Consider the following 22,598-nt stretch of genomic DNA (forward strand, 5'->3'; position numbering starts at 1 on the left):
ACGCTAGTACCCCATACTACCACTATAAATCAAATTCTTCTAAATAAAGCACTCATTTTTGCAATCACCATCATCGTCATCATTCAACATCTGTTTTCCATGCTGGCATGTGTTGGACAGCTTGGCAGGAGCTGGCAAACTGGAAAGCACCAGTCTGTTTAGACATGGTTTCTATGGCTGGACGCCCATCCTAATGCCAACCACTTTACAGAGTGTGCTGACTGCTTTTTACGTGGCACCAGTACCAGAGGAGTTGCCAAGTAGCTTGCACGTAAAAGACCTCTCTCTCAGCTGGGACAGAGAGCAGAGCCAAGAGAAGCGATTGTCTGCCAGGCAAGAAGTTAGAGTGTGATAGAGGGACAGAGATAGCTGTCTTGAGAAGATACTTGTTTGTGAGGGTATATATGTTCCCTTCTGTCCTCGGTTAGTTATAGGGGCTACTGTGGGGCTTTAGCTGGTGCCACAAAAGGAAAGCATTCAGTACAGTAGTTGGAATTGTGAAAGGCATCCGGCCGTAGAAACAATGCCAAAATAGACACTGATGCATGGTACAGTCCTGAAACTCGTCAGACCCAGTCAAATCATTCAACCCCTACCAGCATGGAAAACAGACGTAAACTGATGATGATGATGATATATATATCATTGAGAGAGAGAGAGACAGAATGCAGCTTAAAGAGGAAGGCAAGAGAGAGATAGAAAAAAGAGTGGGGGGGAGATACACAAGGCAAACGAGAAGGGACAAGTTATCAGGAGAATTATAGGCCTGGATAAGAGGTGGAAAAGAGAAAGAGGGAGACAGATGCTAAAGTTACAGAATTTGATGGTAACAAAATCAGGGCGGGGTGGGGAAGATGGATCTGAAATTTCTCCCCCAAAAATTATTCTAAATTTTATAGGAGTGGCTGTGTGGTAAGTAGCTTGCGTACCAACCACATGGTTCCGGGTTCAGTCCCACTGCGTGGCATCTTGGGCAAGTATCTTCTACTATAGCCTCGGGTTGACCAAAGCCTTGTGAGTGGATTTGGTAGACGGAAACTGAAAGAAGCCCGTCGTATATATGTATTATATATATATATATATATTATATATATCATAATATATATGTGTGTGTGGTGTGTGTGTGTGTGTTGTGTGTGTGTGTGTGGTGTGTATGTTGTGTGTCTGTGTTTGTCCCCCCCAACATCGCTTGACAATCGATGCTGGTTGTTTATGTTCCCGTAACTTAGCGGTCGGAAAAGTGACCGATAGAAAAGTACTAGGCTTACAAAGAATAAGTCCTGGGGTCGATTTGCTCGACTAAAGGCGGTGCTCCAGCATGGCCACAGTCAAATGACTGAAACAAGTAAAAGAGTAACACTCTCGAAAACATTTTTGAAGATTTTCATTTAGAAACACGCATTTAAAAAAAAAGTTATGAAGAAATAAAGTCGGGGGTGGGTAGACACCCCTGACTTTAATCTGAAGTCATGCCTCCCTCCATCCTCCCTCCTCGGCGCAGGTGTGAAAAGAGCGCAAAATTTAATTTTGGTTAATTAAGGTAGAGACGCCAACAGTTTCTTTGCCCCTGAGAGCTGGAAACCATTGCTATACAACGCAATCGAATTTTAAATAATTAAAAAGTAATTTAAGTTATAATTTAAAAAAATAACCTGAATTCAAGTAGTGGATCTTTTCGGTTTGAACGGCAGTTTTTCTAGCGGTATCATATGAAATTGTCACCCATAATTATGACCCCTAGCATTTCAATCTGTTTTAGGGTTAGGGTGGGGGGAAGGGTATCTTTTTTTTTCTTCAGAAATGTAAATAAACCCAATCTGTTTCTTAAACGAGAGACATATTCATACGGCACAGAATATTTTCAGCTCAACAGACGACATTGATTGGTTGAAATTGCAGAAATTGAAGAAAAAAAACAACAAATATCTTACAAACTATAGAATTTTCTCAATAAAGCCAAGAGAAAAAAGATGTTTTATAAACACATTCTACCAGTATACGAAGTGGAAATTATTTTAAAAAACTGCCGTTCAAACCGAAAAGATCCCAAGTAGTTTAGAATTTATAATGGATTAAAATACTTCAAAACAAAACATTTATAGTTCAGCTGTGTGTAGGAAGATAAAAGGTGAGCGATGTCAAGAGACACCCTTAACGGACAATTAAGTTATACTGACACAAGGAACTTAAGGCGGATGAACAGAAAGGCAACAAAATTTGAATTTACAAACACTCCATTCCGCCTCTCCCCGAATAATAGTCTCAAATTTTGGCAAAAGGCCAGCAGCAATATCGGGGGAGGGGGGGGCTGGTAGATTATATCAACCCCAGTGTTCAAGTGGTACTTATTTTATCGATCACGATAGGATGAACGGTAAAGTCGACCTTTGAACTCAACGTAAAGACGTGTTAACAATTCAGTCAGTTCGTCGCCTTTGCCTTTTCCCTTATATAGACGTGTGTGTGTGTGAATGCACAATTAACGAATGCAACACATACACGCGCGAGCGCACACACACATACGTAGTCACGAACTGTCTAATGGTGTTGTTTCCCTTCCGATATGAATCAACTAAATCGAACTGGACATTCCCTTGTAACTTAATTTTATCACATCTGGAGGGATGAGACAAGGAACGTTATACCTTTTTTTTAGAGGGATTCGAACCCATGTTGTCGGAAGAAGAAACTAAACGCCATCAACAGTATACATATATATATATATATATATATATAGAGAGAGAGAGAGAGAGACACTAACTCCAACTCATTTGAACCCCCACTTAGGAACTATTTCTTATTTCGACACAAAGACACAATACTCGACCATTCGTTGTTCACTTTAAACTCCCCCAAGATGAGGTATACACACAATGTTCTGTATCCCCACTCAATATCTATCAGGGGTCAGACGGTCAAGTCCCAACAAAATGGTTGCTCCAATTACCACCAGATTCATAAGGCCCAGTCAAAATTAATAAGTTATCTAATTTGCTATATTTCAACTTATTTTTTAACGAAGTAAAATTATTTCACACTCTCCTTAATAAACACCGGATTAAGATAGAAAAGATACGGGAATCTGTGATGTTCATGCTTCCACCAGGATTCTTAATCAGAGATAGTGAGTAGAATAGTTTACTGCATCATCGCTAATGTCTTGGTACTCTGGTGTCAATGACCCTTAGCTGGGTGCATCTGAACCAAAAATGATACAATACCCGGAACGACCTACCCGGTATCTATGATGACGAGAAGCCGAAAACACCCTTTCAATTCCCCGTCACCCTGTCAATCTTGAACACGGAGAATAAGGGATCAAATTGGGACTCCAAACAAGTTTTTGTAAGGGCTTTTAACGTCGGGGTATATACCTTCACTTCTCAAAGAATTTTAGGCACGCAGGTATGGAAATACGATGTGTGTGTGTGTCTATGTATTCTTACACAAACGTATGTACATAAATGTGTACCTCTCTGTCTCTCTCTCTCTCTAAATATATATATATATATATATATATATATATATATAGAGAGAGAGAGAGAGAGAGAGAGAGAGATAAATATAGATATATAGACAGACAGACAGATAGATAGATAGATAGATAGATAGACAGACAGACAGATTGATATAAATAGACAGATAGATAGATAGACACACAGACAGACAGATAGATACGATTAGACTAAAATATATATCGATACAAATACTAAATATATTAAAAAGTTAAACCCATATACAGTTTCGTACGTCGACACTTATCAAAATGTATATACATATACTCATGTTTTGAGTTCTATTTTCCTATTTGCGTCCACAAAACTGTGTGTGTGTGCGCGCGTGCGTGTGTGTGTGTGTGTGTGTGTGTGTGTAAGCACAGCTCTATGCACGGTGAAATATTTCAACTGAAACGGATTCGCTTAGTTTCGATTCGTTTACACAATAACATTTTATACTGTCTCTCTCTCTCTCTCTCTCTCTCACATTCATAGGTGTGTACTTATTTGTCTATATGTGTGTGTGTTTATGAGACCATAACGTAAACAATGGCTCAGAGGTCGATGTTTTAAGGTCGGGGTATGTCACTCTGCAATTTAAAGTTTTACAGACAAAAATAGGAAGTTTTTTTTCCCCACTAGACTGCATGAAAGAAAACTTTATATGAATAAATGTATGTACGTATGAATTAGCTTGCCACACAGGAAAATGTAACGTAAACACATACATTTGTCATATGCATCTCTCTCTCTCTCTCACACACACACACACACACACACATATATATAATATATGTATAGATAGATATATTGTTTGTTGAATATTAAAGTGAAGATCATTCAGTACTTTTTCAGTAGAGTACCATATTTATACATTTACGAGAATAATTCTGTTAGTAACTTCGAAGTAGTCACTCAGTTGCAGTCTCACAATGGCATATCAGCCGCATTTTCGAAGTTACTATCAACCTTTTCCTTATGTATGTATGTACACACAGACACAAATACACACATAGACGCAACTACAGATTGGTGCCCCATTGACGTAGTTTCTTCATAATTTTCTGAAAAATTCATATTCTTTGATGGAATTTTAAAGAAATACATTTTCGGGAGTGTAGATTAGATTATGCTAATAAAATCTAAAAGTAGAAGAAGAATAAAAAAAAAGAAATTTTTGCAGGAATTTCGGATCTCTCTACCGCAATCCGTGACTTCATTACTACCATTTCCAGTAACTTCAGCATTTTTCACCTTTTTTTTCCCCAGATTCACGTGTGCCCGAGACATCAATATTCCGTAATTTACACCCTCGCAAACGTATTTCTGTAAAATGTCATTTACAAGTATGTATTTTAAAAATGGTTACGAGTATGGGTGGAGAAAATAAAACTCCTTAAGAAAAATAAAATTTATTTTTAAACCTCAACACCAACACAATCTTAATCTACACTCCTGAAAACATATCGGTGAACATTTTCATTAAAAAAAATACTCGTTTTTTAGGAAGTTATAAAGAAACAGAATCGTGGACGGGGTACCAAACTGTAGTTATACCTATGTGTGTGTGTGTGTGCCAGTGTGTGTGTGTGTGTGTCTATGAACCACCTCGAAGACGAGGTCGTCTACCGCAATGTGAATTTAGGCGATGTTTATGGTTTACAGAAACCCAAGAAAGTCGAACAATGGAATCCTGCCTATTAAAAGAGACAACGACAGAGAAAGAGAAGAGGCGAAGGAAGTGACCATTTGGGTCTGGCTCTCAATATTTCCCCTTTCAAAAAAAAAAAAAAAAAGACATCGACGAAAAATACGTTTAATTAACAGCTAATTATTTCGATAATGTCCATTTTAAAAAAAAGTAGAAAAGATTAACAAAATGACGAGCAGCACACGCTAAAATGAACAGACACACACACACACACACACACATATATATATATAAGTACTCACAGACACATACACACACACATCTCTGAGAATATTTGTGCATGCAGGCGCGACTGCGTCAACTTCGATAAATTAGGAAAACTAATAAATAATGCAGAGGATCTTGGAGGTTCTGATTTACAAAATAAACAAAATAAACGAATTAATAAACATCTATATCGATTTCTCTCTCTCTCTCTCTCTCTCTCTCACACACACACACAATGCGTGTGTGTGTGTGTGTTTTATAAACAAGGCGATGCCTTACAAATGTACCATTTTGTTTAAGGCATCGCTTGAGCTAATGATAATAATAATAAATATCGACTCTACGTCTATAATGTATTGAGTACTTCCTTAAGCGAGGGTCTACTCGATCCCTGATCAGGATGTACATGTATTAACGTGCGCGTGTGTGCATGTGTTTGTATACGTGTGTGTATATGTGTTTGTGCGTGTATCTGTGTTACTATATAAATATAAAAACTAACACTGAATTGAAAGACCACCCAAATCATTAATACATTTAAGTATCACACGTATTTTTACAGGAAAAATGAGTTGTAAGTGACTTCGAAGAATCGCTCGTCGTTGCTTCGTTAGATAAAACCAGCGGCTGGTAAAATTTCGAAGTTACTATCAACCCCCTCCTTTCTCTCTCTCTCTGCACACACACACACATATATTCCTTGAGATCTCAACTTCAAATGGAATCAGGCCTAACAACAGCCAATTTGAGTGTGTCCGTGCGCGGGGGGGGGGAATGAGGAGAGAGAGAAAGAAGGAAAGAGACAGACAGAAAAAAAACAATCAATGAAAGACAAAGCTGACCTCAGCAAGATTTCAACTCGGAGTATAGAGAGCTAATACAAGCAATGCACTCTATGAACATACATGCATAAATACATAAATGTATACATACATAACCCCAAGGACAAAGAAATAAGAACCCACAAGAAGCCATAGCCACACATAATAAAAAGGAATACTGGAGGAATGTACCAGTGAAGACCTCAATAAAATGTAAGCACAACAGACCTGATATAATGATTTGGGATAGAGAAGAGAAACTGCGCACAGTTGTGGAAATTAGCTGCCCAGCAGATGTTAACATAAAGCTGAAGATCAGTGGAAAAGAGAACACCTATGCTGAACTATTGAGAAATCTGCAGTTACTCTATCGAGACTACAAGTTCAGGTTTATACCTGTAATTATTGGGGCCCTGGGATATGTAACACATTGCTTCAATATCAATATTGAGAAATTAGGCTTCTCAAAACCAGAAAAGAGAAAGCTAATTTGAAGACTACAGATCCAATCCATCACTGGAACTGTAAAAATCTGTAAAACTTTCCAGAAGTTTATCATTTAAATATATATGAGCATGTCTAGATATGCAACTATATGCATGAGAAGACATACATAAAGCAAAACATACAAACCTGCATATATACATACATACAAACAAAAATACCCTGTTGTTGATGCCGAAATTCCAATGAAGGAGCTTTAGATCCAAGTTAGAGACCTGTTCTTTTTCTATTAGCAAGAAATCTTAAAATAAACTGAATAATCGCACATATAGAGAGACACACACACATACATACATAGAACTTCTCTGAAAACCTCCGGCTTCTATGTCCAGATTACAAATTCACATTTATATCGATAATAATTGATGCTTTTGGTTTCCTGAGTAAACACCTGTGTCACAATTTGACTAAGCTAGAGTTTTTGGAAAAAGAAACCTGCCACCTAACTCACACATTGCAAATACAATCTGTAAGTGGAACAGTAAAAATATGCGAGACTTTCTTCAAGTTTAAAATGGGACATGGTTTTCATTACCTACATTCCAATGATGGAGCTTTGTATCTTTGTTAGAAACCAGCTCCTTCCTCAGAGGAAGAATTTAAATAATTATAAGCAGAAGAGAAAATAAATACATGCATACATACATAGTGAGAATTTACAAAAAAACAAAAGACAAAGACCGGTGTGTAAACAATAAACAGATGTATTAGCTTAACACTTGGGAAGTGAGAAAGTCTTTTATGTTTCGAGCCTATGCTCTTCGATAGAAAGGAACACAGAAATAAACTGGGAGAAACAATTGGCAGCAGCAGTAGCGAGCAAAGAGCTAGCCGGCTTCGACGGCAGCCACTGCCGGCAACTAGCAGCGCGATGCAATCGAAAGGGAGGTTGTATGTATGTATGTATTTATGTATGCTATTATTCAGTTTATTTCAAGATTTTTTGCCAACAGAGAAAGAACAGGATTTTAACTTAGATCCAAGGCTCCCTCATTGGAATTTCAACATACATACATGCATAGATGTATGTATCATTGTTTGTCCAATTTTCTATGTTTACATGGGCTGCATGGGATTTATTAAGGCAAATTTTCCACGACCAAATGCCTATCCTGTCACCAACCCTTGCCTGCGTCCAAGCAAGGTAATAATTCCCCATGGCCAAATATATTTTTGCAGAATATGAGAAATAAATGACACTGCTTGAATGTGACGCTTATCTACAGCTATCACATGATGTGAAATGAAGGAGACACAGACACACACACACATCTATAGGCTTGGCTGTATGGTAAGAAGCTTGCTGCCCAATCACATGGTTCCATGTTCAGTCCCACTGCATGGCACTTTGGGCAAGAGTCTTCTACTATAGCTCCAAACTGACCAAAGTCTTGTGAGTGGATTTCGTAAATGGAAACTAAAAGAAGTCCATTGTATGTGTGTGTGTGTGTTTGTGTGTATCATATTAAATATATGTGTGTTTTTTTGTATTTGTTCCTCAAAACCACTGGCACGTTTGGATGGTGCTTTTTATGTGCCACCGGCAAGGGGAGCCAGTCAGGCGGCACTGGCAACAATCTACGCATGAAAGGAACATCAAATGGGAACATTTAAACTGAGAAGAAATAAACATTAAAACTATGGCCGTAAAAACGTTTAGAGCTCCTAAATTCAGTCACCAGATTATCTTATGGACAACGTTATAGTGAATATAAATGTTAAATGTCAACTAGTGAAATGAAAAACAAGATGTCAGAGCATGGATGAACACAGGAGAGTCAACAGCCATTCAGCCATAAGTGATAGATGTATGGATGCATGTTGCCTTAAATCAGCTGGTGCCAACCAGGTATCCAAGTGTATGGTCAGACGCTTCAAGTTGTAGAAAGGTTTGTCTATCTTGGAAGCACCTTTAGTATACCATGTATCTTTGACAATGAAATCTTTCTAAAAATCACTCGCCAAGTGATGTTTTCAGAAACTCAGAAAAGCACATGTAGTCTCAACATGGTATCTCTACTAACATTAAAGCGAAGATTTATATACCATGTGTGCTGTCCTCCATGTGGTGTATTTGTGAGATGTCGGAACCTACTGAAAGCATTTGAAACAGCAGATGTGCTTCCACTAGCAATACCTGTTTCATACCCAGGGTATGTGTTGGAAAATGTATGTGAATGATGTTGAGGTCCTTGAAAGAGGTCACTGTCAAAGGATTGAGTCATTTTGCAGCAGTGGCTGCCATGGGTGGGTCACTTAATGAGAACAGGGAACTGTAATATTCTGAAGCAACTTGTGTACGATGAGCTAAGGAATGGAAAACATCCCCTCATAAACATGAGCTGAGGTTCAAAGATTGTATAAAAACATCCTTGAAGAGAGCTAACATCATGGAGAAGGACTGGGAAGAAACTGCAATTCATCAGGTAAGATGGAGGAAAGCAATATTTGATAGAAGCGAGAACTTCAAAATAGCTTGGAGAAACCATGAAAAGTTGAAGAGGGATGCTAGAAAAGGGTGTGTAGAAAATATGGATGAACAGAGTGAGGTGACATGCAATGTGGGAGAGTCTACTTCAGTAGAACAGGACTGAAAATTCATAAAAGAAACCATTTGGATTGCACCATGCACAGCAAAACAACATGCTATGAACACAGCAAGGTTTGCCTTTCAGTTGGAGGCTTGAAAGGACAAGAACATGCATGATACCCAATAAGTGGCTCCTGTCATTGGGGGCAATTATGTATTTAACATTTGTTATTTCTTTACTGCCCACAAGGGGCTACACACAGAGGGGACAAACAAACAGATTAAGTCAATTATATCGACCCCAGTGCATAACTGGTACTTATTTAATTGACCCCGAAAGGATGAAAGGCAAAGTCAACCTCGGCAGAATTTGAACTCAGAACATACAGGCAGACGAAATACCGCTAAGCATTTCGCCTGGCATGCTAACGTTTCTGCCAGCTAGCAGCCATAATGTAACATTTGTGCCACAGAGTGTAGGTCAGTTGCTGTTCACACATGAGACTGATTCTGAAGTGCTTCAAGTTATGGCCTTACTCGAAAATAAGGAATTGGCCATCATCATATATGTATGTAAAACCTGCAGTTTTTATGGAATTACCAGTCATCTTGCTATGGCCTATCACCAGATAGAAACCACAAAGACTCACAGACAGGTAGATGTATTGTACAAGAGTTTCTCACAATAATCCAATGATGCATAGATGTGTCTTTAGGATGACCTCATTTGTCATTCTATCTACTGAAAGTTCTCTCCAGTGATGGGTACAGACCTTCAACAAGATTGAATAGTCATCTGTGAGGTCATGGATGGAAAGTCAGAGAGGTACAGCAAAATTATAGTAACTGGAGTAAGAACAAGTTCAGAAAGCAATTAATTCTGCTGCAATGAAGGGCTTCCCTCTTAGAATCACTTTTGTTTAGACCTCTCATTCTGTAAAGAGGCTAATGAGCAAGCAGAGATGCCGAGTAATGAAGTGTCTTCAGTCACATTGAAGACATGATTACCTCACTAGTGCTGATACTATAAAAACATAGACAGTACACTCAATAAATTGTAAAGTTGTGAGGATTCTTTAGTTTGGTGAAGGACATGAGAACCTCTCTAGTGCTGGTGTTATGAAAAAAGGCATCCAATACACACTGTCACATAGTTGATGGAAGGAAGTGCATCCAGCCTTAGAAACTGAGCCATAAATTAAATGTGGTGTGAGGTTCTCCAACTCAACAAGACTGTTTCTAAAGCTGGATGCACGCATGTCCTTCACCAAACTAAAGAATCCTCACAACTTTACACTTTAAAAATGCTGACTCCAGCCATGTCAACCCATGCCAGCATGGAAAGCAGATGCAAAACAATAAAGACTATAAATATAGAGTTATAGCCCAAGTAATTAGAAACAGAATCAGACTAGAAAAAATTCAGTTTGGTTTTGTGGCAGGGAAAAGTACTAGTAACGCTATCTTCTTAGTCGGACTACGGCAGAAGTATTTAGCTAAGGGCAAACCATTGTATTTGGCATTAATTGACCTGGAGAAAACCTTTGATAGAGACCCTTGCTCTATGGTATGGTGGTCTCTGAGAAAACCAAGGGTCAGCAAATGACTTGTGAGAGCCATACATGTACAGGGGTGCTGTTAGTAAGGTGTGACAAATTTTGAGTACAGGTGGGTGTTCACTAGGGCTCACTTCTCAGTCCCTATACATCATTGTCCTCCAGGCCATAACAGGAGAATTCAAAACTGGTTCCCTGAGAACTATCATATGTTGATGATCTCGCTATCATAGTGGAATCTATAACAGAATTAAAAAGAAATACCAGGTATGGAAGTAAAACCTGGAATTAAAGGGCCTTCAAGTTAACTTAGCAAAGACCAAAGTTTTAGAAAACAGGAAAACAGATAGGAGTCTACCTACTTCAAGTGAACGGCCCTCCTAAATATGTAGGAAAGGTGTAGGCAGAAATTCCATAAGATGTACCCATTACAAGCTGTGGACACATTAGAGGAGTAGTGGAATCACAGGAAGGTGAACAGAGAAAGCAGTCTTTGTATGTGGCAGATGTGCTGATACAATAAAAACTAAAAACGTACAGGAAATAGACTTCCTCCAATGCCCAGGGGAGCCTTAAAGGTAGGAGATGATTTCCATTACCTAGGTGACCAAGTGTGAGCTGTAGAGGAGGATATTCTGAAAGTGTAGTTGTCAGATTAAGAATAGAATAGGGGAAAGTTCAGAGAGCTGTTACCTGAATTGGCAACAAAAGATGTGAAAGGCAGATTATATGATGCTTGTGGGCCCTGAATGTAGAGGACCTACGAAGACTAGAGAGGAATGAAACTAATATGTTTCATTAATTGTACAATGTCAGTATGCGTGCATGACAAAGTATTGAGAGAAAGGTTAGGCATAAGAGGAATCAGATGTACAAGAGAGAAGACTGTGCTGGTTTGGTTTATATGAAGCAGATGGATGAGGGCATCTGCGTAAAGAAGTGCTGAGTGCTTAAAGCGGACATAACTTGTGGAAAATGGAGACCCAGGAAGGTGTGGGATGAAATATGAAAGCTGAACTAAAGATGCTGAGTCTTATTGGGGAGAAGACAGAGAACCAAGATAATTGGTGATTTGCTGTGCAGAAGAAGATCTGTCCATGACAAAAACAATGCCTTTGTATTACTCGGGACACTTGTACATGCTGGGTCCTGCCCCTACTTCTCTCTCACTGGCCCATCAAGCATTTCCCCCAATTCTCATCCCCTAACACCTATCACTCCTCCATCTATGGTACCATTCAGCTGCTGTAATGTGCAAAATCAGCACATCTCCCTTCTGGTGGTTATGTCCTCATCTCCCTAGGAACCATTTCCATCTCCATTATCAACACTGTCCACACTATTTCTATAAATCACCTCCTTGCTGGGCCTTCAGCCACTACTCTCTCCCTTCTGCTATCCTCTATTCTTAACTGCAATCCTTCTCAAGGCCTTCCCATATCTACATCTTTGACCCACTTATATACCTCTATGTCTCCCCCTCTCCTCTCTCCTACACCTTGCACATCTATTCTCCTTCCTGAACCACTCCTATATCTTTCACTTCACCCCTCTCCATCCTTTCAACTGCACCTCCATCATTGTTCATCACTCACAATATTTACCTCTACCCACTTCTTTACCCATTTGTTGCTTTCTCAACACCCTTATGAAAGTATCTGCTCCCTCACTCCCAAGATCCACGGTCTATACCCTTTCTTATGTTTGTTCTCCATCACTCCTTTTTATCTCCTACAGCCATGTATCTCCTCTATAAAAAAAACATCTGTGTTGCCTCTCTATCATACTTTCAACACCTGACATAAAGACACCCAGCTCCACCTTCCCTCCCAAATACTCCCTCTTTGTAGAGGGAGCTTTTTCATTTTCCCCTGTCCTTTTTTTTCTATTTTGCAAGTTTATATGGCAACCTCACTAATGTAGGTGGCACTAGCAGGGTGACCATATAAACCCCACAAGTGCCAGTGGTACAAAGAAAAGCACCCAGTACACTCTGTAAAGTGGTTGGCATTAAGAAGGGCATCCAGCCATAGAAACCCTGTATACCATACCATGAGGTTATCCTTAAATAGGAGTTGCGGTTCTATTGGTAAAATCCCAAATTTGTAATAATATATATATATACACACACATTATATATATATATATACCACCAAGTAAGTTAGGGGTTGTGGATCCAACCCACTAAAGGATAATACTTATCCAATATACTGTTAGTATAATACCCAATTATTAATACACAAGTGTTTTTAATTGCAATGCAATAAACCTACTTATTGTATTGAATGAGTGAAGGTAAAGAAATATTTTACCATTAATTTATATTACAAATAAGAAAATGGAGAAACACATTAGTTGATTCATCAGCTTTAGGATGAACCAACTAATGTGCTTCTCCATTTTCTTATTTGTAATATATATATCGAATATATAATCGAAATCAAAATCAAAGTGAAATTCGATGATGGGCACGAGCACCATACGAGCGCGATTGTTGACAGAAGGGCTAACCGGCTTCCGTGCCAGTGGCACATAAAAGGCACCATTCGAGTTTGATTGTTACCAGCTTCGCCTTACTGGCACTTGTGCCCCGTGCTAGTAGGGTGCTAAGAGCACCATCCGAGCGTGATCATTGCCAGAGGGCTAACTGGCTTCCGTGCCGGTGGCATGTAGGAGGCACCATTCAAGCGGGATCGTTACCAGCATCGCCTTACTGGCACTTGTGCCATTGGCATGTGTAAAAAGATTCAAGTATGGTCGTTGCCAGTACCGCCTGACTGGCCCACGTGCCGGTGGAACGTAAAAGCACCCACTACGCTATCAGAGTGGTTGGCGTTAGGAAGGGCATACAGCTGTAGAAACTCTGCCAGGTCAAGACTGGAGCCTGGTGCAGCCATCTGGTTCGCAAGCCCTCAGTCAAACCGTCCAACCCATGCTAGCATGGAAAGCGGATATTAAACGATGATGTTGATGATGATATATATATATATACTGGAGCTCAATGCAGCCCTGCAGTTCACCAGATCCTGTCAAACCATCCATCCATGGACATTAAATGGTAATGATGATACACACTCACATTTAATATCATCTGGGTAATAACCTTATAACGAGCAATTCAAAGCTCCTGTACAGTTATTGGCTACCATAAGCTACCATGCAGCAGAGCTACTCCTTTAACTGGACATACATGTGGAAATCAGTTAATGCTCACAGAATTCATATAAAAGTTTATAAAACAAGATGGAATGATGGCACGTGGGTACACTGTTACTGCTGGATCATATTTATTTATTTATATAATATTTATATGCAAGAGGGCACCTGCATAAAGTGCCGATCTGTAACTGTGGAGGGAACCCATGGAAGAGGTAAACCTAGGAAGACATGAGATGAGGTGATAAAATATGATCTTCAGATGCTGAGTCTCATGGGGGTGATGGCAGATGACTGAGACTGTTGGCAATTTGCTATGTTTGAGAAGACACATCAAGCTTAGTGAAATTAGTTGAGGTTAGTGCCACTGATACATAAAAGGCACCTGTGCCGATGACACCTGAGATATTCTGTAAAGTGGTTGGCATTAGAAAGGGCATCCAGCCATAGAAACCAAGCCAAAAGAGACTTGAGCCTGGTGCAGCTCTCTGGCTTACCAGTTCCAGTCAAACTGCCTAACCCATGCCAACATGGAAAACGGATGCTAACTAATGATGATGATGATGATAATAATAGTATGATATGGAGAATACAGCAACTAACAGCTGTTACAAATGTACAGAAACAACTATTGAAATTTGTGATTAAAGCCTGCTCATTCCATCTTTAGGTTTTAAAAATGTGTGTGTGTGTGAGTATATATATATATATATATATATATATACACATACACAGAAACATGTGTAGCGTTGATTAGAAACACCTTCTTTCCCCACAGACTAATAACAAGTTAAGTTATATTTTTTCAACTAATTTTATTGTATTTTATAGTAGGTTATTTTAACTGCTTTAATTATTTTATTGGGTGTAACTTTCTATGTGTATACCATACCATGAGGTTATCCTGAAATAGGGCTTGCAGTTCTATTGATAAAATCCCAAATTTGTTATAATATATATCACACCCTGGCAGTTGAGGGGACCTGTGGAAGAGGTAGACCCAGGAAAACCTGGGTCGAGGTGGTGAAGCACGACCTTCGAACTTTAGGTCTCACCAAGGAAATGACCAGAGTCGAGACCTTTGGAAGTATGCCGTGCGTGAGAAAACCCGGCAAGACCAGTGAGAACAGTCAAAATCAAAACCAAAATCAAACCAAATCAATTCATATATCAGAAAGCAGAACCAAATTGAGGTCGATCAACATCAGTGGGAATTGCAGCTGTGGTTAAGCGAACCATCCGATCATGGTCGTTGCCGGCGCTGCCCCGTCTAGCCTCCGTGTCGGTGGCACGTAAAAGCACCATCTGTTCGTGTCCGTTGCCAGCCTTGCCTGGCCCCCGTGCAGGTGACACGTAAAAGCACCATCCGTTCGTGGCCGTTTGCCAGCTCTGTCTGGCCCCCATGTCGGTGGCACGTAAAAGCACCATCCGTTCGTGGCCGTTGCCAGCCTCGCCTGGCCCCCGTGCCGGTGACACGTAAAAGCACCATGCGTTTCGTGGCCGTTTGCCAGCTCTGTCTGGCCCCCGTGTTGGTGGCATGTAAAAGCACCATCCGTTCGTTGCCGTTTGCCAGCTCTGTCTGGCACCTGTGCGGGTGGCACGTAAAAAGCACCCACTATACTCACGGAGTGGTTGGCGTTAGGTAGGGCATCCAGCCGTAGAAACACTGCCAGATCTGACTGGGCCTGATGAAGCCTTCCAGCTTCACAGACCCCAGTTGAACCGTCCAACCCATGCTAGCATGGAAAACGGACGCTAAATGATGATGATGATGATGATATATATATATATATATGCAGTGCACAAGAGAGAAGACTGCACTGGTTTGGTCATGTGATCCAGATAAATGCTGACAGCTCCATAAAGAAGTGGCTATCTCTCAAATTAGACGGAACATGTTGAAGAGGGAGACCCAGGAAGACATGGATGAAGTACTGAAGGACAACCTCAGGACACTGAACCTTTCAGACAAGATGACAAAGGACCAAGGTACCTGGCACCAAGCTGTGCTCAAGAAGACCCCATCCTCCACAGCAGAAGTGTTAAGGCCACTCCCCCCTGGTGAAGAGGATTGCTGGTGCCATGTAAAAAGCACTCCTGGTGGTGCCATGTACAAGCACCCATCACACTCTGTGAAGTGGTTGGTGTTAGGAAGGGCATCCAGCAGTAGAAACCATGCCAAATTAGACTGGATCCCGATGTAGCTCTCCAGCTTGCCAGCTCTGGTCAAACTGTCCAACCCATGCCAACATAGAAAACAGACATTAAATGATGATGATGATATACAGACACACATATACTCTTTCCTTCTCAGTCCCATTTACCTTGAACAAACAGAGACAATACAGAATGCAGAAGATTCTTTGGTTCAAATGGGGAAAAAACAACCTTCCTAGTGCTTGTGCCATGATACAATACATCCAATACATTTTGTAAAGTAGGTGGTGTTAGGAAAAAGATCCAGCTGAAGAAACCATACCAAAACGTCAAACCCATGCCAGCATGGAAAACAGACGTAGAACGATGATGATGATGATTGTGGGTTAAATAATGATAGGAATGTAAATACATTCCTTCTATACTATTGGTGTGCAAAGAACAAAATGGGCGGGTGTCTCCCGGTGAATCATTTCACAGCTTGTTGATTGCTATTCGGAGAAGATGAATCCATCTTCATTCCCCAATCAAGAGCAGGGATCAGTTGCTATCATAATAGCATCTGAACTTTAAAAGAATTCCAGTATTCCTTTGAGGTAAGAATGGGAATGAAGGATCCTGCAGAGATATTCCAGGATTATATCCAAAGTTGTTAGTATACTAACTTGCTTTATATTCTTGAAGATCATTATAGAAACAGTGGCCTACTAATTCTTAGAAATTTTGGATCGCTCCAAAATGTTTAATTTAAAAATACTGGAAAATTTTAATCTTGAGGCAGTTAACTATGTTATTATGACAGTACATTAATAGATTTCCCAACCAACCCAAAAATATTTTAGATAGTCTTGATAAGACTATATCATTACATATTTCCCAGCTCTCCGTGAGTGAAGCTATTTATAACAACACCTCACAGTACTATCATGATGCTCTAAAATGTACTGATTTTACAGATAAAATTAGATGTATTAGAAGAGATAATCCATTACCCACCCCTGACAGAAATAAAAATAGAAACGAAAATATGATTTGGTATAACCCACCTTTCAATCAACATCTTTGACCCTAGTAGCAAAAGTTTTTTTTAAACTGTTAAATAAAACATTATCTTTGACCATAAATATTACAAGATTACAAATTAAAATTGCATTAATATCTCTATTCTACAACACTTAAGTATTGGCTAAACTCATTGGCTGAATGAATGCCTCTTAAAACAGAAAAGATGCACAACTAAAATATTACTTGCTGCACTATAGTAAACACTAATGCTTCAAAATCATACATTGGAATGACATTAAACTCTTTCAAAATTCAGTATTACCAACATCTTCATTCATTCAGGAACCACTTTAGAATCAATAACACAGGCTTCAAAGCAATCACTTGAACAATAACACCGACCTTAATATTAAGTATAAATTAACTGTTTTAACAAGTAAAATCTGCACAAGCCATGCTAGCATGGAAAAGCAGGTAGTTGGTGACTTACACAGTCATTACTCATAGTTTCATAGACACTAAATTCATAAGTCACCAAGTAACCACCTAAAATTTCTATATAATATACTGAGAGCTCTTTTCACTTAAATATGTGTGTGTGTGTGTGTGGTTAATTGATGATGAGAACCTGCTACTCAACCTTGACTAAAAACTGATATCACATCAGGGAATCTGGATCAGGTTAGATACACTACTACACATTCTTCTTTGTTATTGAGTACTTTTTTCTCACACATATATGCATATACATTTACGAATACAAATACACATGCACACACATACTCATATGCATACATTCATGCATATATATTACCAATAGAAACACAAATACATTTGAATGTGTGTGTGTGTGTAAACACGTGAGTATATATATATATATATATACGCGGTCTCTTTTGCTGAACCGCTAAGTTACTACGATGTAAACACACCAGCATTGGTTGTTAAGCGATGGCGGGGGAACAGACACGCACACATACACACATGTATATATATATATATATATATATATACGATGGGCTTCTTTCAGTTTCCGTCTACCAAATCCACTCAAGGCTTTGGTCGGCTCGAGGCTATAGTAGAAGACACTTGCCCAAGGTGCCATGCAGTAGGACTGAACCCGGAACCATATATATAGGTCACTCCTGCGCCTATATATATATATATATATATATATATATATAATATATATATATATATATATATACACACACACACACACATAGAGAGAGAGGGAGACAGTCAGACAAACAGACATATACACACACATACATATATATTTTAAATATTAGAAATGGGCAATGTTTCGGTAAAAGTTTATGACGTCGTGAGAGAATGTGTGACATCGTCTTTCGTCTGCTCGACAGAGCTGAACAGTCAAAGACACTCATGACTGACGTCATATACCAATACCGAAATATTGCATTAGAAATGTTTACATGCATGTGTGTGTTCTCGGATGTATAAAAAAAAAATACAACAAACACTGACAATACAGGAATCAGTGAAATATGTGTATGCGTATGTGTGGAGCAAACGAGAGAGTGGGAGAGAGGGGAAGGGAGGGAGAGAGAGAGGGAGAGAGAGAGAGAGTATAAGGATTGTTGGATGTGTTGAAGAGTCATCAGGAAAGCAGAAACAAACGAAGGAGAAGCCAGCAAAATTGTTTAGAAATACCAGCTCCATTTTCGTTAGGCTGTTTGTTGTTGTTTAACCCCAGGTCAGCTCTAAGCCAGTAAACCGTTCTAGCAGTGATTAATCCCATATATTTCAAGACATTGTATATATCTTGGGTTACATTATCTAACGTTGTGTCTTCAATACGCTGTGATTTATTTATTCAAAGAGATATTTTGCCTGCTATTTTTAGCAGGTCGAGCGACCACATACAAGCCTCGTTGTTGGCCTCGGCAGTGCGTCAGTGTCAGACTCCAAAATATTTGGTTTGTTGTTGTTTGTAGTGGGGGAGGGGGAGAAGAGAAACCTTATAACAACAACAATAATTTCTATGTCAGCAAAGCACTTCCGACACACACACACACACACACACACGTGTATGTATGTATATATGTATGCATGCATGCATGTGTGTGTGTGTGTGTGTTTTATCAGTGCTATCCACGAAACTCTCGGCCTTTGAGACACTTTGTAAGTTCTACCGATTAAAAATAGGAGAAAAATTTGTATACTCGTTTTGAGCTCTATTTTTTTTTGTTTGTAGCATCAAACCTATATATACACATTTATGTACTCGCGTATTTTTTTTATCACAAACCCCTACTATATATATATATATATATATATATATATATACACGCACACGCGTTTTATTTTTCTTTTATTGATAATGGACAGACGAGTGACTCAAGTGCCGGGAGTTTCGTGCGTTTGCACAGGTCAAACTGATTTTAACTCAAGGGGGGGGTCATATATTTTATGTACCGGTAATAATCGCATTATCATTGTTGTTGTTGTTGTTATTATTAGCATCTTCTGCTTCGAATAATAATGGTAATAAGAACCACAACTCCGAGTCACAACCTATAAACGATTAATCGAAAACTCGGAGTTAGCGCTCAAGAAGCTTCAGTTTCTTGTAATAAAATATAAACACTCCATATTAATAATGAGTATTTCCCCAGCCCTAGGGTTAAAAAAAAAAACAATCACTCATTCACCAATCCATATACATATATATATATGTGTGTGTGTGTGTCCCCACACACAACAGTATATATATATATATATATATTGACCGTGTGTATGTCGGTGGCAACAAAAGACGGCGACAAATTAATCTGGTTGGGGTAAACAGTATGGGAGACAATATATTTGTATAGTGAGATATGTTTGTCGAAATGGGTAGGTAGGAATGGAAGAGAAGGTATCTATATAGATTATTGAGGAGTCTTTGTTGATTTTATACATACATGGCATCAGACCACACACAAACACCAGCATCACCACCTCTCTCTCTCTCTATATATATATATTATATATATATATATATATACACGCACACGCGTTTTATTTTTCTTTTATTGATAATGGACAGACGAGTGACTCAAGTGCCGGGAGTTTCGTGCGTTTGCACAGGTCAAACTGATTTTAACTCAAGGGGGGGGTCATATATTTTATGTACCGGTAATAATCGCATTATCATTGTTGTTGTTGTTGTTATTATTAGCATCTTCTGCTTCGAATAATAATGGTAATAAGAACCACAACTCCGAGTCACAACCTATAAACGATTAATCGAAAACTCGGAGTTAGCGCTCAAGAAGCTTCAGTTTCTTGTAATAAAATATAAACACTCCATATTAATAATGAGTATTTCCCCAGCCCTAGGGTTAAAAAAAAAAACAATCACTCATTCACCAATCCATATACATATATATATATGTGTGTGTGTGTGTCCCCACACACAACAGTATATATATATATATATATATTGACCGTGTGTATGTCGGTGGCAACAAAAGACGGCGACAAATTAATCTGGTTGGGGTAAACAGTATGGGAGACAATATATTTGTATAGTGAGATATGTTTGTCGAAATGGGTAGGTAGGAATGGAAGAGAAGGTATCTATATAGATTATTGAGGAGTCTTTGTTGATTTTATACATACATGGCATCAGACCACACACAAACACCAGCATCACCACCTCTCTCTCTCTATATATATATATTTATATATATATATACGTATGCATGTACACACACATACATATATACAAGCACATATATAAACATACAAACATATGTACATACATTATACACACATTATACACGTGATTATACGCAAGTTTAGTTATAAACAAATATATACAAATTATTAATACCACAGAAGCTTGTGATTGGAACCTTAACGCGAGCCAGAATGAATAAGAAATGTAGTAGTAGTAGTAGTAGTAATTGATGGTGGTGGTAGTAGTAGTAGTAGTAATTGGTAGTAGTAGTAGTAGTAGTAGCAGCAGCAGCTGCAACAGAACAACAACAACCATACCAAGAACATTTAAATTACTTTAAGGAAATCGATTCAATGCCTTAAAAATGAAAGCCAAAATCTGGACAGCATTTTTAATTACTATTATTATTAAATTTCTTTGTGGCAAGCTCAATAATCATTGATGACCATAAACACACACACGCACGCACATAGATATTTATGTACGCTATCCCCAAATATTTTTCTAGTTAAATATGTAAATGCTTTGTGTTTAAGGTGGCCATGTGGCAAATATAGAAATTATTACTGGGTACCAGTTATGTACTAGGGTTATTTAAGCCGACTACACCTCCTAAAAAAAAAGTGCGTGGCCTTGTGCCTTTAAGGAATCATATTATTGCGTTTTTAGCGTACGTTTGTCTATGTTTAATGAAAATACACGAACTTTAGCAGACGCATATATGCACATATATTTATATGTGTATGTATATATATATATATATACGTGACTGCAGACATATATATATATATATGTATGTACTATATATATCATATCTGTCTATCTGTATATGTGAAACGTTTGTGCCTATGTAACATGTAAGCGTATGTAAGTGTGTGTGTGTATAGAGAGAACGGTTTGTGATGGTGTAGAGGCGGAAGTCAGGCTGGAAGACAAGACGAGTAGTAAATAGGAGACGAGAAGTGTTTTTGTGACAATCGACAGCATAGAACCGTTTAGTTTGGACGGTAGAAGAAAGACAAGACTTCAAAATTTGTCGTCAAGGACAGAGACACACCTCGAGATACGATCCTGACTAAACAAACAACAATATATACAGAGAGAGAAAGAGAGACAGAGAAAGGGAGAGAGAAAATGATAATAATAATAATAACAAGAGAAAGTGTATATGTGTGAGTGAGAGAAAGACAGTAAGAGAAAGAGAGACAGAAACAGGAGTGAAACAAGCTATGTATATATGTATGTATATGTGTGTGTGTGTGTATATAAACATAAATATATGTATGTGTAGCTATACATATTTATAGCGCTGCGGTGTGTATACATACACATAGCTTGCCGACACTTGCGTAAAAATCGGTGATCTAACGGATTAAAGACGCCCCGAAACCGGGATTTTCATAATAAACCAGTATTTGGTGCATACCGTTAGAGCATCTTCACCGTTCTTCAAGTCTTTGAGGGTGGAATTGTTCATATTGTTGGCCAAAGTCTCCCTTCATCCACCGACCGATCCTAAGAAAGCGTGTATCCTTACCGGAAGTTGTTAAACTATTGTCCTGCGCGGCCCGGATGCGCAGAGGAAGAAATGTTGTTGTTTTTGTACTTTTTTCTTGTTTTTTTTCTCTTGGTTTGTTTATTTATTTATTTATTTTGATCTGTCATTTGTCAAAGTCTCAGCTGAGCTTAGATGGGTCTTCACAATCTCACACCTTAACGCATATTATAGGTTTTAATTAATTGAAGTCTCATATTCTGAACAG

At 38.7% G+C, this 22,598-nt stretch overlaps 1 protein-coding gene across 2 annotated transcripts in view; it reads right to left on the reverse strand.

Annotated features, from left to right (window-relative positions):
* The window catches only part of LOC115209862 (ataxin-7-like protein 3), a 46,137-nt gene extending 23,754 nt beyond the window's left edge, over positions 1-22,383 (reverse strand). For both annotated transcript variants that reach the window (XM_029778438.2, XM_029778437.2), the window contains exon 1: positions 22,262-22,383. In XM_029778438.2, the coding sequence (XP_029634298.1) occupies positions 22,262-22,312 (51 nt within the window). In that variant the 5' untranslated portion in view covers positions 22,313-22,383. The remainder of the gene's footprint in view (positions 1-22,261) is intronic.
* Positions 22,384-22,598: the final 215 nt, after the last annotated feature.

The sequence above is a fragment of the Octopus sinensis genome, linkage group LG3 (assembly GCF_006345805.1).
Source record: "Octopus sinensis linkage group LG3, ASM634580v1, whole genome shotgun sequence".
Classification (NCBI taxonomy): Eukaryota; Metazoa; Mollusca; class Cephalopoda; order Octopoda; family Octopodidae; genus Octopus; species Octopus sinensis.